General features: G+C 46.1%; 1 protein-coding gene across 1 annotated transcript; it reads left to right on the forward strand.

Annotated features, from left to right (window-relative positions):
* Positions 1–7,429: 7,429 nt before the first annotated feature.
* On the forward strand, positions 7,430–17,510 carry AGA (aspartylglucosaminidase). Its single transcript, XM_059685791.1, has 9 exons — positions 7,430–7,598; positions 9,620–9,773; positions 10,352–10,464; positions 11,318–11,430; positions 13,072–13,186; positions 13,840–13,915; positions 14,760–14,867; positions 15,524–15,657; positions 17,275–17,510. Exons 1-9 carry the CDS (start codon positions 7,478–7,480, stop codon positions 17,373–17,375), a joined length of 1,035 nt encoding a protein of 344 aa, XP_059541774.1. The 5' UTR covers positions 7,430–7,477; the 3' UTR covers positions 17,376–17,510.
* Positions 17,511–18,135: the final 625 nt, after the last annotated feature.

Below are 18,135 nucleotides of genomic sequence, written 5' to 3' on the forward strand. Positions count from 1 at the left end.
CATACGAGTAATTTGAGTTATGAGCTCCGTCACGGAACGAATTAAACTCGTAAGTCAAAGCCCCACTGTAGTAATCTTCTGGGAGGGTCTGGAAATGCTTCTGCTTTCCTGTTACAAAGGAAGAGGTGTGACTGATCCCACATGTGGATATCCATCTGGAGGAACAGTCATGTGACCATACGGCAACAGGTAAGTTCTGAATGCCAACAGCTTTCTGCCTCTTGTTTTGGGGGAAAATATAGAAACCTTTTGCTTTAAACCACCACTAAGTTTTCTCTCATTTGATACAGGAAGCACTCACTTAAAGCTGGTACAAAATTTGAGAACCACAGTCGTCATAACCCTAAACCTTTGAAATTCAGAGAGTTTAAAGATGTACGGTCTAAGCCTTTTCTGTCAGAGCAATCTGGTCATTAGGGCACTTCAGCTAGTGAGTGCCGTCCAGGTTTCAGGATGAGGTTAAAAGCTGGTCACTTCCCAGCTACTTGATTCTGTGCCAAGGAGAAAATGATAAAGATGGTAGGAGAGTTGAAAACCCCTTCCTCAGAATGAGAACTCAAGTGATACCATGCCCCTGACTCTGAATTTGCCCAGAATTTGGAGACCTGCCCAAGCTCGAAGTCTGCCCTGACTCTTCAGAAACCTAAATGTTAGTAACACCTGAGCAATTTAAGAGTCCTGTATTCCTAAACGACCTTCATTATAAATGCCATGGAATACCTGACAGGTTACTTCTGAAAATATATTTACATACAAAGACCTAAAATTTAAAACACAGTAGAAAACAATTTTTGTTCATTCATAAATGAATGTTACACTCCCATTAAAAATGATGCCATATGTGCCATTAGGGGGTTTCTGCAGTGCCCAAAATATTTAATTTGTTGACATGAGTGGTAATTATTACCTGGATGTTCATTTTATGCAAAATTCTTTAAGGTGTATATTTGTGTTTCCTGTCCTTTTCTATATTTACATTATATTCCACAATTAAAAGGTGTTTAAAATAATCTAGCAAATATTAGTGACATGCAAAGAAGTTAAAGACATCTTTTTTAAAAAAGCAGTTTACAAAACAATGTGTATAGTGTTGAGATTTTTCACCAAATAGAAACATTGAGAGATAGGTGATCTTCAATAAGGCTACAGTACTTAGAAATTGTTGAAGAAAATGTACATGTTTTTTAAAAATGGGAGGAAAAAGAATACTAAGTCACATGTAAAATAATCTTCCCCTTTAAATCTTTGCATGAACCATTGGGAAATAATAGACTAGTTGAAAAGTTATACATGGGATACATTTGTTCATTAGAATATTTTTCCTTTTAAATCATAATCAATAATTATTATTTTAAATGGTGAGAGTACTTGCTGTAAGTCATTGTTATTTTAGAAGTTGGCTTTTACTGTGAAAACTTTTACTGTGACACTAGTTAGCAACGTCAAAGTGACTTTTAAAGTTAGGAAGATGTGACATTGGTTTTGTTGCCCTAGGCCTTTACTGTTGTGACGAATCACATTCACAAAGACATCATACCCTATAAACAACTGTCATAAAAAGCAAGTTCCACCATGTAAAATGCTCTACTATATCCTCCTTACAGTAACTTTACTGTAACAGTGACCCAGAATTAAAATTACAAATTGAAAATATGTTGTACACAACTTATTTGAAATTACCTAATAGGCCAATATTCAAATATACAATCTTGGTCCTATAAGTCACCAAGATGACTCTTAAAGGTTAAAAAGTAAAAAATAAAATAAATCGTGATTTGAACCTTCTATCAATTTGATAAATGATTTCAGGGACATGAACCAGAAAAAAATATTCTAGAAAGGAAGACTCCTTTCTTTTCTCATTTAGAGAATAATACAATAATAAGATAACACTTATTTCTGTATAATTACTTTAATTACAGTCAGAATGTATAATTAGGTAGTAACATCAAGTGTTCCCAAATTAATGAAAAATTTATTTGAAAGAGAAACAGGGAACCACAATGCTCTAACATTCGTAACAATTAGTACTCACAGTTTTCGAAACTAACAAGAGCAAATGCCAATCAAATAACTTGTATTTAGATAACCCAGGTAGTAGTTCACTGGAGAATTTTGGAAAAAAAAAATTATTTCAATGCCAAGTCACGTTTACAGCTTTGAACAAGTAGCAAAACATGGGCATGTTTCTCAAATGGATTTCACAGCATCAGTGCCAAAGCCAGAGGGGATGGCTTAGTTTTTTAAGCCTCGGATTTGAAATACCTAGACTCCCTGCAACTACAGCGTTCAATCCTCTGTGGAACCACAGCTTCAAATGCTATCAGGACAGACTCAACTCTTCATCCTTCTGAGACTGGTAAATTGAAAGCCGTGAAGTTTAGAGAAAATGGAGGGGAGCCTGCCCCCTGCCTCACTCCACACAGGAAGGCTCTATTTGTAACATCATTTAAGCTTCCATTTGAGACTGTCTCCTTGGTTAGACTTGAGGATGCTGTTTTTGAAACATTCAGACATTTCACAACCCTGCCATGGGCCATCTTACAAACATTTAAACCGAATTTTAGGCAGCTTAAAGTAGACAGAAAACATTATTTTCAATTCTCATTTAAGATAGTCAAGGAAATTCTAACTGCTTACTTTAAAATGCATTATAGGGAAGGGGGAGGCAGAGAATAACCAAAGAACTTATATGCATATATGCATAATCCATGGACACAGACAATAGGGTAGTGAAGGCAGGAACTTGGTGGAGGGGGCAATGAGAGGAAATGGGGGACATCTGTAATACCCTCAATAATAAAGATAAATAATTTAAAAAAGAAATAAAAAATAAAATGCATTATAGACATCTGGCCAACTCTTTATTCTTTGCGTGGAAATTTCTGAAACTCAACTTGATTCCTTTTGGCTGCTTTGTATGTTTCTGGACTGCCTCCTCCCTGACAGCAATAGATGGATGCTTTGGTAAATTTCAATTAAACAACAGAATTCTATTTAATATGCATAGTCCTCTACCAGTCTCTCACATTTCCTAACTCATTCACAAATTTTATAAGATAAGAAAAAAGACTTGTTTTATCCATTCTATAGATGAGGAAAGTGTGGCTTATGAAGGTTATACCAGTTAACCACAGCTAATATGTTCTTGCCCTACATTGTAAAATCCAGGCCTGGAGAATCCCCTTGACGTATTGGTAGTGATGAGTAACTTCTATTTAGGAATCTAAACATTTTACTAAAGAAAAGTGTGTAATACATTCTAAAGTTAAGTAAAAATAATTCAAAACTAATTCTTTTGATTTATCATCAATGCTACATATCTGCTATGTATAATTAATGATTTTTAAAATAATACAAATTTGGAGAGAATTCTGGGAAAACTGTGGACCGTTTTTTTAAGGTCTACTACCTAATTGATGAACAGATGCCCCTTTCCATTTAGAATTCTCTCAAAATTATGCATATGCATCCAATTATATGTAGGCCCAAACGAAAACCCGAGAATAACATAACGCCACTTCTAGGGCTTAAAACTCACATTGCTCTCCAAGTTCTAGTCAAAGAAAAATTAATCCCATAAGGAATTCAAATACCCAGACTAATTTAACATCTTTAAGACCCCTGTAGAGCTGACTTAAAGTTCAGGCAAACACAGTAGACCCAATGGGTATTTTAATAGGTGCTAAAAAGGCATCAGAAAAGTTTGACTCCTCTTAGATGACTTATTATTTTATATACAAACTACAGGTGCAGTGCATGAATTCGTGCATGGATGGGGTCCCTCAGTCTGGCCAGCGATTGGGACCAATGGGGGGCCGGCTGTCCTCCCCCACATCGGGGTGATTGGGGGGCCAGCCGGCCAGGGAAAGGGACTACAGGAGGTTGGCCCAGCAGCAAGCTAACCAACGGCTGATTCTGTGAGGAATCGGGCTCCCTCCTTCCTCCTGTATGGGTCCAGGGTGTGGGTGAACCAGATTCAGGGTTATCAGGGCCCCAGCAGCAAGGTGAGTCAGTACACATCATAGCTACCGCCCGTCATCCGGTCATTCTGGTTATTCTGGTCATTCGGTCTTAATGGTCTCTTAGGCTTTTATATATATAGACTAGAGGCCCGGTGCACAAAAATTTGTGCACTCGGGGGGGAGGGGGGCCCCTCAGCCCGGCCTGTGCCTTCTCGCGGATTGGGGGCGTGAATTGGGGGCGTGACTGCGGGTGGACGCTGCAGCCGCCCCGCCGGCCCGCGTCCGGGTCTGCCGGCAGGATTGGGTCCCGGGCGACCACCGGCACTCACGCCTCCAACCTGCTCTTGCGGATTGGGGGCATGACTGCGGGCGGACGCCACAGCTGCCCCGCCGGCCGGCGTCCGGGTCTGCTGGCGGGATCGGGTCCGGGTTGGGGGCATGAGTGCGGGCGAACGCCACAGCCGCCCCGCTGGCCCCCGTCCGGGTCTGCCGGCGGGATTGGGTCCCGGGCTACCACTGGCACTCACACCCCCAACCCGCTCTCTGATGGCTCTGTACCATCCTGTCTGCAGTATGCAAATTAGCCGCCATCTTTGTTGGCGGTTAACTGCCATCTTAGTTGGCAGTTAATTTGCATATCGCCGTGATTAGCCCATGGGAAGGGTAGCAGTTGTACGCCAATTACCACGTTTCTCTTTTATTAGTGTAGATACCCTTGAGGAAGCTGACATATTGAGACCTTTACTCAAAATTTCTACTCTAGTACAATTTACCTATTTTCCTCTAACCAGCAGATGAGTTAAACTTCTCTGATGGGAATTTTGATTCCAAGCAAGGAGAGCAGAATTTTGGAGAAAAGAGTGGACTTAGTAGTATGAAAATCAATAATCAGAAACCTCATTTAAAATGAAGTCTAGAGGCTCCAGGAATGAATTCTCATGCACATGTCACTCAACACACACTACTGACCCCAAGAGGAAGACATACACCTTACATCTCTGACAGGAAGTGGTAAATCACTATCTCAGCAGGAAGCAAAGATTCCCCTAGCCCAGAAACAGGTCAGCCAATGGGAGACTGTCAGAACTCGGCGAGTGAGAAACCAGTATACCCAGTATACCTCCAATTTTCCATTTCCTCCAACGGACTCTTGGTTTACAGGAGCCCTGCCCCAGTCCACCAAAATGGGTTCCTCTCCTTTGTTTTCCTGAACTTCAAAACAGCAATTCTTTGTTGTTCCTGAATAAACCCATTTTGCTAGAGAAATTTCTGAACATTTGTTAAGGTCAATAGTAGGCCAACAAAGTCCAGGCCCTTTTTGGCCAGAAGAAATGCAAATGCTTTCAGGATCAGGAAGCGGCTACACAGAGAGCAGTGGGCGCTGAGACTAACTTTTCATGTATTGTTTTGCACAGTTGTTTGCCTGGCTCCTGCGCTTGTATCAAGAATACTAATGGCGGAGGAAATGAGACATTTTGGGGGGGCTAGCAATCTGAATCTAGTCACTGCCCCTTTAATTATCTGGTCCTGCAAGACCTGTTTACCCAAAATACTACTCCCATTTTGGAGAGGCCATAAACCATCCCCAGACGGAGTTAGCAGAGCTGGCACCAGGCCAGGCCTTGAGATGTGGTCCCACTGCCCCGTCCCAGCACCTGGGGCTATTTGTAAAGCCCGTGATAGGTCCGGAATCCCCATTCCATATTTGGGAGACAAAAGGACCTAGAGAGTATAAAGAGGGGAAGCCTTCTCCATGTTGGGGCTCAGGATTTGGAGAGAAACAGGCTCCCCTGAGTCACTGAGCCGGTACATGGGAAACGTCTGGAAAGAAATGGGTTTTTCCTGTGCCTCCGGTACGCCTGCGTATTTTTTCGGTCGCCTGGTAAATTCCGCAGCACGAAGGCTTAATTCAGGGGCTAATAACAATGAATTCTAAGTACAATACGTTTTGCTTGATTCCTTACCCTGTTTTGCCCCTCTTGTCCATTTTACTTGGCATTAGTTTATCCTGATTAACCCAAGCACAAATGACTTCTTTCTCCTCCAAAATCCCATGGTAGAAACTTATAAAACTTCTAACTTTTTAATAGCACTTCCCTCCCTTGGATAGGCTGCATGATGCTATCTAAATTGTGCATGTACTCTCCTAATCCGGGGGTTTTGTAAACCTCTCAACTACTACCCACTTAATGTTTTATTAGTCTGGGTAGATGTACAGACGCTCTTCAACATTACTTGATTTCGTGTCTTCCCTTGGCAACACAGGCTGGCATTTCCAGAGCCTCAAATGGATGATTGGCTCACGCTTGCCCATCGGCACAGACAACCGAACTACCATAAAGGTTAGCTCTAACACACATTTAAAAATCTTCATCCCCCCCCCCCCCTTTTATCTGTGACTGTGAATAAAGGAAAACTCATTCAGAATGGAACCGGGAGGACAGGAGAGGAAGGCACGCCTGCAGGTAGGTACCTTGCATGGTACAGCAGCCAAAAGGGGAAGACTTCCTCTCCACCCAGCAACAGGGAGCAACTCCAGGTGTGGCAGCCAATCAGCAGGGAGCAACTCCAGGTGTGGCAGCCAATCAACAGGGAGCAACTTCAGGTGTGGCAGCCAATCAGCAGGGAGCAACTCCAGGTGTGACAGCCAATCAGAAGGGAGCAACTCCAGGTGTGACAGCCAATCAGCAGCTGCCCATGGCACTCCCACTTTCTCAGGGAGCTTCTGTTCCAAATGCCCTCCCTCCACGTCTTCTTTTCCTCTAAGGAAGACCGCTCCCTGGTGTTCTGGACTTGCCTGTGGGTCTTCAATGCAATTCCCTGCTCTCCATCCCCGGACACCCTCGGCTGGGCTGGCTGGGCCTCTACCCTTTCCCTTTCTCCGGGTTGACTCGGTCAGATGGTTACGTAGGACTCAGGGGTTCGGCCTCCAGGCGAGGGGAAGGCCTAGAAGGCTTCCAGCCCCAGGCACAGGCGGGCGCTCCCGGGGCTGCAGGGCGCCCTCTCTGCGCCTCGGACCCTCCTTCTCTGCAGTCCTCGGGACCCTCCGGCGGGGGAGCCGCTGGGGTTGGGGTGGGAGAAGCCAACCTGAAGGGCTCCTGGGCAGCAGCGCCCGTGCCCTCAACCACCGCCCCAGGCCCAAGGCCAGGAATCGCGTTCCCGCCCCAACTTTTCATTAAACGGAAAACCTACAATCAAACTTAAAAAGTTCCTAGAGCCACGCCCCCCCCCGGGCTGCGTAATTTCACGTTAATTTTCCCACATGAAGCGCAATCTGCCTTCAACAAGGAGCAGAGCAGAGCGAGAAGAACCGCACCGCCTCAGCAGGGAGCTTTGGGCGGCCTCCCAGGCCCTCCCGCGGGCAGATATATGTGTGGCGGGAGCGGGTCTCGCGAGACTGCGGAAGCTCCGCCCCCTCCCGGAAGCAGCGGCCGGCAGGTGGGCGGGGCGGGCAGTCACGTGACCCGCGAGCTTCGGCCGCAGGTCCTTCCGCGCCGCCGGGTCCCGCAGCCATGGCGCGGCGGTGGCTCCTGCTCTGCGCGCAGCTCCTGCTCGGCGCCGCCCTCGCGCGCAGCGCCCGGCCTCTGCCCCTGGTTCTCAACACGTGGCCCTTTCGGAACGCGACCGAAGCAGGTGCGGGGCGGGGCGGGCTGTGCTGCGGGGCGCGGCCGCCGGGAGCGCGGGTCCGGGGTACCCGGCGCCAGGCCGCCCGCAGGCTCCCTTCCAGCCGCCCCCCCACCCCCCGCTGGGGCGCCCCTTGCGCTGTGCCCCCTGCCCCGTGCGGCGCTGCGCTCGCTCCCTGTGGGGCCCCGCGCCTGCCTGGCCTGCCCCGGGCTGCCGGCGGGGCATCGGGGTCTCGCTGCGTCCCCTCGCCCCGGGCGCCCGTGCCGTTTTCCCTGATTTACATTTAGTCACCGGCTGCCTCCTGTCCGCCTCTCCGCCTCCATTCTAACCCTCCCTTCTCCCAGGAATGCCCTGTACCCCAGCTCTGCAGACGACTGGTGATTTCCCAACGAAAGTTCTGTGTACACTTCTACCGCATCCGCTTGTAGGGCGGGAGGAGCACTTGCTACCTGCAGAGCAGGGTTCCCGTCGCAGCTGAGGATTAACGCCATTTGCGGAGTTTGTCTGAAATATCAGTGCCTGGGCCCCCGCCTCCTAGCAGTGGTTCTCAACCTTCTGGCCCTTTAAATACAGTTCCCCCTGTTGTGACCCAGCCATAAAATTATTTCTGTTGCTACTTCATAACTGTAATGTTGCTACTCTTATGAATCGTCATTTAAAGATCTGATATGCAGGATGGCCTTAGGCGACCCCTGGGAAAGGGTCATTCCACCGCCAAAGGGGTCGCGACCCACAGGTTGAGAACCGCTGTCTGCTAGAACCAGGGCATCTCTGTGTGTGTGTGTGTGTGTGTGTGTGTGTGTGTGTAAAGCTCCCTAAGTGATTTTCATTTGCAGTCAGGATTGTAGTGAAAGTATTGCCGCCTCCAGGAAGCCCCTCCTGATGTACTGCCCTTGTTATAGGTGCCTATCCTCTGTACAGACCATTATCTAGCCATTTTCTCACTGCATTGTGTGTTTCTTTCATTTCAAGACACAATACCCGGAGTAATTTCAGACCCTGCCTGAGGTTGCTAATAGGACTTCCTGGGGGCAGAATTGGCTCCAGAATTCGGTGGAGCTCAGTTTGGACTTGTAAGCAGTGAATGCATTCATAGAAAATGAGGAAACAGGCCAATGGAACTCATTCCCAGCGACAATGAGGAAGGAAAGTGCAGGGGCCCAGGCAGGGTACAGTTCCTGTCTGGTGCATACAGCTTCTCAGAATACACTTTCAAGTTGGTGTGGCCAGGAGGAATACTTACACTATTTGCCCAAAGCAGCACCCACCCTTTAAGGAACGTGTGTTGTTGTTTTTAATTAGTAAAGAAATGGACCATTGAAGACTTGTTTGTTTTTGTTTGTTTCCTTTTCAATGCTAAAAGCATGGGCTCTGCAGCCAAAATGGCTACTTTTGAATCCTGGCTTGCTACCTGCTATCCTGTGACCTGGAATAAGTTACTGAACCTCTCTGGGCCTGTTTCCTCCTATTTAAAGTGAGGATAATAATTGCACAGTACTTACCTGGAAAGCTGTGGTGGAGGTTAAATGAATCTATTTGAACCCGTACTGTAATTATATGCTCTTGTGGAATTGTTATTGAAACTTGCTATGGTAGGTGCTACCCCAATAAAAGTATTAGTAATTCACAGTTTTAATGATACATTTTTAAGGCTTTGATTTAATGAATTTTCAATGTACAGATAATGTTTTTAGCAGCTTCCGTTATAACTTTAAATTGAAGGAGAGGATTTTTTTTTTCTCACACTCAGTAGAAATACGTTTTAATAAGTGGGGGGGGGGGGGGGAAACCCTCTTTCATCAGTAGCCAAAATCTTTGAATTCTTCACAGTAAGTAGTTGCCTTAATAACTTTGTCTATACCACTGTGTACATCACTCCGATTCCTTTGTCGCATTTGATACACTAATTTAAAAGTTCAGTTTAACTTAGAGATAAATGTGAAAAGTCATTTTAAAAATATGATTTCTCAAAACATTTCTGGTTTGTTGCATTTGGGTTGAAACGCACTCTGTTGGCATTTGCTGAGCAGCCTGGAGGACGTTAGTGGCCGGAGGTTCCGCCCTGGATGCCGTGGAGAGGGGCTGTGCGGCGTGCGAGCGCGAGCAGTGTGACGGCACCGTGGGCTTTGGAGGAAGCCCCGACGAGTTTGGGGAGACCACGCTGGACGCCATGATCATGGACGGGTAAGGACGCTCCCAGGACCGAGGCGTCTGCACCGTGGCTTCCTGCGCAGCCAACACCATAGTTGACCGGTCTTCCACTGAGAGCTAGATGGGTGATTAGATAAGCTTTGTCACCGGGAACAACCCCCAGCTTGTTACCTGGCCTTTCCAAACACGGGGTTTCCCTCTCAGTTAAAGCAAAGTCCTATCCATCCTAGAAATATCCATGGAGGAAGGTAGGCTCTGCACAGGACAGCCCCGAGCTACAGAACTCTGTCCCTGACCTGGCGAGCAGTCACCCACCGCCGCCCACAAATGCTGTGCTCTGCCTGACATGAGGCCTTGACACCCCTTCCAAAGCCGTAGGAGACCACGCCAGGGGAGACGGAGAGTCCTAGTGCTGTGCGAGTTTGTGGGAAACTGGCTTCATTTGTCTAGTTGTGGGAATGTGGGCGAACTTCATGGATGTGCTGTGACTTCTGCATTAAGTGGGTGTTTATTCTACAGATGACTGTGGCTTGAAGTAAAGCAGTGCTTTTTTAATCTACGAGTCTGTGGAAATGCCGTCATAAATCTCACCGCACTGTTTTCTCTTGCAGCACCACCATGAATGTAGGAGCAGTCGGTGACCTTAGACGAATTAAAAACGCTATCGGCGTGGCGCGGAAAGTCCTGGAACACACCACACACACACTTCTAGCGGGAGAGTCAGGTATATTTTCACTCTACTGAAGCGTCTAATCTTCTGTCTGTATTCACTGTGAAAAAAGGACTCAGTATGAAACAGTGGATAAAAGCTGACCCAAGTTCAAATCCCAGCTCTTTTACTTACTACCTACTTAACTTTGGATTTGTTACTTCTAAATTCTCACTTTCTTCACCTTTAAAATAGGACTTTAAAAAGTTAGTGTACTGTCTGTAAATGGGGAATTGCTGGCCTGAAAGAGGACTCGGCTCCAGTTCTCTCCCTGAAACACCGTTTAGAAGCCTAAGACCCGGGGAGCATTATTATCTTGAGACGATGGGAGCAGACGGAGCTTTGCTATGGCACTCCCGGTTCATACCAAAAGCATGCAATCAAAACTGACTTTTAACCATGTATCAGCTCACGGCTCCAACAGGTGGTGTCCAGTTTTGTTGAAAACTATGTGACAGGCGAAGGGTCTGGTTGTCGTGGGCTCCCGTTACCCCTCCAGTGTCTCCAAGCTTTCCCACGCTGAGCACTGCGCCCTCGTTAGAGCAATAGGATTCCTCATTGGCGGGAGGCGTGCCTGCTTTTCTGGAACGTGGAAGAAGGGAGGCTGTGGGGGAAGGGAGGGAGGAAAGGACAACCGTCATAGCACATACCCCAACGGCCTCGAGCAGATCGCTTTTGGGAAGGACACGGAAGCTGAGGTCGAGAAGCTGAGGCCCTAAAATTGTTCGTGTCTGAAGACCCGCTGTGTCCTCTGGGATGGTGTACCCCACGGGAGAGACGGCTGAAGTACAGCACCTCCCGCACATAGATTTTATTTAGAAGACGATCATTAACTGACTTACATTTTTCTCTTCTTTCCAATCCCCAGCCACCAAGTTTGCGGAGAGTATGGGCTTTGTCAACGAGGATTTGTCTACCGATACGTCTCGAGCGCTGCATGCAGATTGGCTTGCTCGGAATTGCCAGCCCAATTATTGGAGGGTGTGTACACATACGCGTGAAAAGTAAATGCTTTCACAGTATGGAGTGACGTCCCTTCTGCTCTCTGTTGTCTACCTGGTGCCTAAGGCGATGGTTAGCACCCTGGTTACACTCTAGAACCGATGGATGATTTAAGTTTTTAAGTTGACTCCTGGCTTCGGTGTTTCCGAAAGCCTCCTTGCTGAATGTCCTCAGGAGAGAGCTGAATAGTTGTCAGACTTGGAAGGTTCCCTTACGGGGAGAGGGACCTGCCTCAATCGGAACAGCTCTGCTTGTATTTCCTTTGAACAACAGTTTCCAAGTCTAAAACATCAAAGTTTGGAAACCATTGGTCTAAAGTATCCCTTAGCTTGTACCCCTGTGCAGTTCCCCAGGATCTCGCCCTGGTGGGGCTGGAGTCTCTAGACCAGTGGTTCTCAACCTTCTGGCCCTTTAAATACGGTTCCTTATGTTGTGACCCAATCATAAAATTATTTTCGTTGCTACTTCATTAATGTTGCTACTGCAGGGGTCCTCAAACTTTTTAAACAGGGGGCCAGTTCACTGTCCCTCAGACCGATGGAGGGCCGGACTATAGTTTAAAAAAAAAACTGAACAAATTCCTATGCACACTGCACATATCTTATTTTGAAGTAAAAAAACAAAGCGGGAACAAATACAATATTTGTATTTGCATGTGGCCCGCGGGCCGTAGTTTGAGGACCCCTGTGCTACTGTGATGAATCGTCATGTAAATATCTGATATGCAGGTTGGTCTTAGGCGACCCCTGTGAAAGGGTCATTCGACCGCCAAAGGGGTCGCGACCCACAGGTTGAGAACCTCTGCTCTAGATTTTTAGATGCCTGGTATGTTACCCGTGGGGTACTTGATCTGTCCACTGTGGGGCTTGGAGCCTAGGTCAGTCTGACTTTGCCATTCAGGGTTTTACTGTGGGCTGTCGCAGCCGCTCATCTGTCTCTTCCCCAAATCCTAATTACCTTTGAGGGTCCCAGGAGTGTCTGGGGTTAGTGCTTGAAAGAGGCCTCTGTGTAAAACCAGGTCAGGGCGGCCCTGAGCGCACTCATGATATGACATGAGAAGTCCGCTTCTTGCTGTAATGCTAATCCATGTGTTCCACCTAACTTTATGAATTTGGGTTATTTTCTTGAGCCTTTGAGATTCATAAAGGAATCGGAGTAAAATTTAGACTACGTTCACTTGAACCTGGCTTTGAAAGAAAGATGGTTTTAAAATTGAGTTTGCTTTGAATTGATAATTCTTCTTTGGCCCAGGGAACAAATGAAATTCAGAGGTCAGGTTGCAGACCTAATTCTGTTGAGGATTAATATCAAACACAAAGTCTTCACTTAATGTCTGCCATTATTCTGAGAATTTTAGGCACATAAAGAGAAAAGCCGGGGATCTTTTCCAGAATGAGTAGATTTTCCCCCCACAATGTGTAAGTCTGAGACCAGGAGGTACTCAGTAAAATTATATCCATCTGTTCACAGAAGGCTCAGTTAATCTTTGGCTTTTAATTCTTATCTTTCACGTGCCAGATGTCTTTTTGAGTTCTTGCTAATGTTCGTGATTGTACGTAACTACTTGCTGATTTCTAAAATCGCCCTTTCTAAGAAATAAAACTTAAATCTTATTTACAGAATGTTATCCCAGATGCTTCAAAATACTGTGGACCTTACAAGCCACCCGGTATCTTAAAGCAGGATGGTTCTGCTTATGGAGAGACGGGAGCTCATTATGGTCATGACACAATCGGTAATTTGCCTTTGATACAGTTTTTGTGGTTAAAGTTAAGCCATTTTTAATTGCCTTTCTGTGGTTCTTAACTTTTTCATCCCTATTCATGTGGGAGAGGTGTTTTTGATAGTTTTAACTGGCAAGTTAGACTTTAAAGATATGTACCTACATACAGCGTGCGCGCGCACACACACACAAACACACATATGCATTCTTTCCTTAGGATCTGTACACATTTTGACACGTTACCTTATACAAGACCCTAATATCTAATGACTATTCACTTGTGGCTTTTTAATGTTTATTTCTGTTTAGCTCTGTAATAATTTGACATTTGCCACATTCACGTGATCTTTCCAGGCTGTAATGTTGAAAAATTCTATTAGTCTGTGTCAGTGATTGTCTCTGGAATGACCTTTGGAAAAGCCTTGAAAAGTAACTGAGGAAACTGAAGAATAAGAATATGGGGTGTCCACCAGATGATGCTGTGAAACCAGCTCGTTAAAAAGCACAAGTTATAGTTGGTATCATCTGCAGTATTCCCAAATGTCCTATTCTACCTGAAATTCACGAAAGAGGAAATTTACTTCACCAACTGTTCCATTATTTGGTTATATTTGAGGTAAACTTTATAGTTGATACCTACAAAGAATTTTTTGTTTTAACTCCAGGCATGGTTGCAATCCATAAGACGGGACACACTGCTGCTGGTACATCTACTAATGGTATAAAATTCAAAATACATGGGTCAGTGTTTCTAAGAGTACAGCTCTCACAAGTATACACTGAGTGCAAACCTGTATGTGCTTGCTGCTTTGGGAGGTGCAGAAGCAAAGGACAGCCTTACCTTCATGGCCGAGATGAACGGTTGTGACAGAGAGTAGATTAGTGTCTGCCAAGTGCCAAAGGGGAGGGAGGCCCTGGGTGCTTGAGAGTTGGGGGCTCGAGGGGGAGCCGATTAGGCTGAGTAGTCAGGGAGGCCAGTAGGGTGATGCTGGGAGCTGAGCCTGAGCCTCGGGAAGGGAAGGGGACGTCCAGGTGAAGGCACTGACAGGGCCGGAGTCCTTCACACAGTGCAGGGCCCCCGCTGGCTGGAAGGGAAACTGTAATGTCGGGGCCGGGGAGGAAGACCAGTCAGATTGCAAGGGGTCTTAAGTGAGTGCAGGATTTCTGGATTTTTTTCAGAGTAATAGAAAAGCATTGACGGGTTGTGACAACGAAACACTTCGGTACAGTTTGGGCACATTAGCTAGAAAGCAGAAGTCGATCGTAGGGGAGGAAAATGAATGTGAACCTGTTGAGGTAATTCAGAAAGTGGATGACCCGGGATGGGAGTAGTGGAATAGTCACTGTAAGTCTGTGCCATCTTGATAAATAAGCTGGTATCAAATTCTTAGAGAATTAACGGAGGTTTGTGGAAATCCAAGTTGAAACTTATGAAAATCCTTTTCTCTGTGTTCTGATGAAGAAATTACTTAAAACAGTTATCCGTGGCTAAGTGGAAAGAGCTGCTATTATTGAAACAGCTCATAAAATAATTTCAGTTTGCCACTGATTTCCGGTCCTAATTCACTGCTGTGTCCTCCCACAGTCGAATCGGAGATTCTCCAATTCCCGGAGCCGGCGCCTACGCTGACGACACTGCCGGGGCTGCCGCGGCCACTGGCGATGGGGACATACTGATGCGCTTCCTGCCCAGGTGCCACTTCCCACCCTTGTGACTCTGACACCCTTCGAGGAGAATTGTCTATCGAGGTGGATCGTAACGTTCCTGCCGCGTAATCCAAATGTGTGTGCAGGAGCTTCTGAGAAAGTCTGCTCACAACCCTGTCCCTGTCTCGTTGACAGCATAATCACTCAAACTAAGTAACCCTGGTCCTCTCAAAATAAAATCATATTTCTCACTCGCCTGCACAGATGAGGATACTTATGATCCATGTAAATGATGTAAGGCCATGAGTACAGGAGCTGTGGTAACTGATGATAAAAGTCAGAAATGCAGGCACTGTGTCCAACCCCTGGGATATAATCATGACAAGGAGGTGCTTCGCACAGGCCCAGTGTTTTTCCTATTGATCGTGGCCTGTTTCTTAAAGATGACCTCTGTCCTCTGTGACCTCCGCTGTTATTACTGAGTAACAGTTACTCCAAAATACTAGTCCTCCGAACCTGATGGGCGGATGAATTGACAGGCATCGTATCAAGGTCTGCATGCGTTTCCCGCTGCTGCCACCGCCTGTTAATTTATTCTGTCAAACTTGACAATTTTGATAGTTTTAGATTCCTCTCTTAAAGTAACTAAAGTTAGAGTTAGTTTAATTTTTGATTCTCAAGTGTTGCCTCTGTTTCAATCAGCTACCAAGCTGTAGAATACATGAGAGGAGGAGAAAGTCCCACCACAGCTTGCCAGAAAGTGATTTCAAGAATCCAGAAGTATTTTCCGAAGTTCTTTGGGGCTGTCATATGTGCCAATGTGACCGGAAGTTATGGTGAGTCGTGTTTGGAATTTGTCTTTGTGCGAACTTGCAAACGTTGATGAAGACATACCCTTTTGAACATCCGTATGTATATTATTCCTAGTCAATGGGAATGGGGGATGTTGAGTAGGCACTGGGCCAATGTTCACCGAGGATCTGTCAGGACCCACAGCCTTAGCAATACACGTGGGCCCCGCTGCAGCTGACGGGGGCTGCGATGCGATCTTCGCTCCGAGTCCTCTGCCCGCTGTCCTGAGTGCCCTTCTGCTCAGTCTGTGCTGAGATGGGCGAATCGAGTCCTATGCTGTTATTAACTAGAAGTAGAAAGGGGTAACTTATCTTCCCTGCTTCTTCCCCATTTATTATTTAAATGTCCTAGTCATTTAGATCTTCTTGGGGCGCCACGGTACAAAACGTATAGTAATTAGTAAGCCTAAGGAGTTAGCGGAGTTACTTTTGTACTGAGCAGGTCCTTTGCTTCATTTAAGTTCTGTCGGAGCCTAGCATGGTTTCAAAGCGTTTCAGGATCAGCCGCCGCGGCTTCTCATTAGTGCGTTTCCCGATGGGGAAGATACACAGCTGACTGATCAATATGACTTATTAGGTTAGACTGCTTATTACTGAGCTTTGATCTTTTACTTCCCACAGTTCTGTATTTGAAAAACGTGTTTGAAGAATTTCTTACTCTTTTCTTAAGTACTGAGATAAAAAAAGTCAATATAACTTATGGGAGGGAAAGGCTTTATGTATAAAATAAGTCAGTTTCATTGATTTCCTCTTAAAAAGTAAACCTTAAAAGGCTCAGAGTTGGATTTAATAGGATGTAAAATGATGATGATATAATGATGGCTGAATTTAAAATTGTAGGTGATAATTATATAATTGTAGATGAGTCTAGTCCAGTGGTTCTCAACCTTCTGGCCCTTTAAATACAGTTCCTCATGTTGTGACCCAACCATAAAAGTATTTCCGTTGCTACTTCATAACTGTAATGTTGCTACTCTTATGAATCATAATGTAAATATCTGAGATGCAGGATGGTCTTAGGCAACCCCTGTGAAAGGGTCTTTTGACTGTCAAAGGGGTCGCGACCCACAGGTTGAGAACCGCTGGTCTGGTCCCTTATAGTGAAAGTGATGGCATTAGGGGGACACCCTCCACATGTCTGTGCACAGGTAGGTAGGGCGGCTGGAAGCCACGTCAGTGAGATGAACTTAATTAGATCCAGAGTGTCTTGACCAACAATTCTGCACTTTCTATGGGAACAGAAGAGCAGGAAAGAACAGGGCACCTGGGAGGGGCGGGTTCTGGGTGAAAGATGGGCACGTGCTAGTGGCTGGGGGAATAAAATCTTTAGATACCCTGAAAAATGCTTTTTTTTTGCTAAGAAAAGAATATGGGATCAGTAAATAATAGTAGCATTTTTATAGAGCAAAAAAACAGCCTATATTCTGGGGTTCAAAGCGATGGCTCACCCACAGGTCCCTTCCTCAGGGACTGTCGACCTGGGCACTGAGGCAGAGGATGCAGCACCCTCCGCGTGGCCTCGTCGGACAGCAGGTGGTGTCTGTGTCCATGGTACACAGGACCGTCCTGTAACCAGGCGGCATTCTCTTTCCTCGGCCACAGGTGCTGCTTGCAATAAACTGCCAGCGTTCACTCAGTTCAGGTTCATGGTTTATAATTCTCTCACGGAGCAGCCCGTGGAGGAGAAAGTGGACTGCGTCTGAGCCACTTCTGCGTCAGCATCTGGATTTGGAGGAGAGAGAAGCAAAGGCCGGAAGGTGACTCGCCGTCGCTGCGCAGTGGGCGCCTGTTCTAAGTTCTCTGTAAAATAAGCACCAAAATAAACGTTTGCTGAAGTAGCCCCTTTGCTGTCCATGTGTGAAATTATTGTTCTCCGTTTTATTGAAGCTTTGTGTATTGCCTGAAAATGAGTGTGCACATGTGTGTATCTTTTATATGTTTACATTGTGGGTGATATTTGGATTTCTACTCAGTGGTTTAAGGCATTGTTACTTTGAGGATTTCTTTCCATAGTGATATCTTAAAGCCCTAAGAAATCGTCTGTATTTGGAGACTTAAAATAATTTAATTATCCACGTTTTTTAGACCCAAAGGAGAAAGTAAGGGTGAGGCCAAGCATGATGAGTCCTGATTGAATTTCAGTGTGGCCCAGCCACGTGTCTGCTGGCAGAGTTTCGGTTTTGCAGAGCCTCCTCGCCAGTCTGAAGAGGAACGGATGGTGCTTTTGCTTTGCGCGTGTTGGAAAGTCCGGCCACCTTCTGGCGAGCAGTCCTGCTAGTTTGCTCCTCTGACAGGTGCGGGGTGCGGGCAGGTTCTCCGGGAGGGAAGGTCCCCCAGCCACAGAAGTCTCTGCTCTTTCAGCTGCGGAGATTTCCTACAGTAATTCCTCCTGAGAACGACTTAGGGAATGTGACCTCGCCCGTGGTTTCACTGATCTCCTGTGCTGAGGTCGGTGTTGGCAAT

The sequence above is a fragment of the Myotis daubentonii genome, chromosome 2 (assembly GCF_963259705.1).
Source record: "Myotis daubentonii chromosome 2, mMyoDau2.1, whole genome shotgun sequence".
Taxonomy (NCBI): Eukaryota; Metazoa; Chordata; class Mammalia; order Chiroptera; family Vespertilionidae; genus Myotis; species Myotis daubentonii.

Excerpts from the sequence above, each read along its gene's own strand:
- AGA (XM_059685791.1), top strand. The coding sequence starts at position 7,478 with ATGGCGCGGCGGTGGCTCCTGCTCTGCGCGCAGCTCCTGCTCGGCGCC. Across the intron at positions 10,465-11,317 it reads ACTTCTAGCGGGAGAGTCAG|CCACCAAGTTTGCGGAGAGT; the intron begins GTATATTTTCAC and ends TCCAATCCCCAG. Across the intron at positions 15,658-17,274 it reads CAATGTGACCGGAAGTTATG|GTGCTGCTTGCAATAAACTG; the intron begins GTGAGTCGTGTT and ends CCTCGGCCACAG.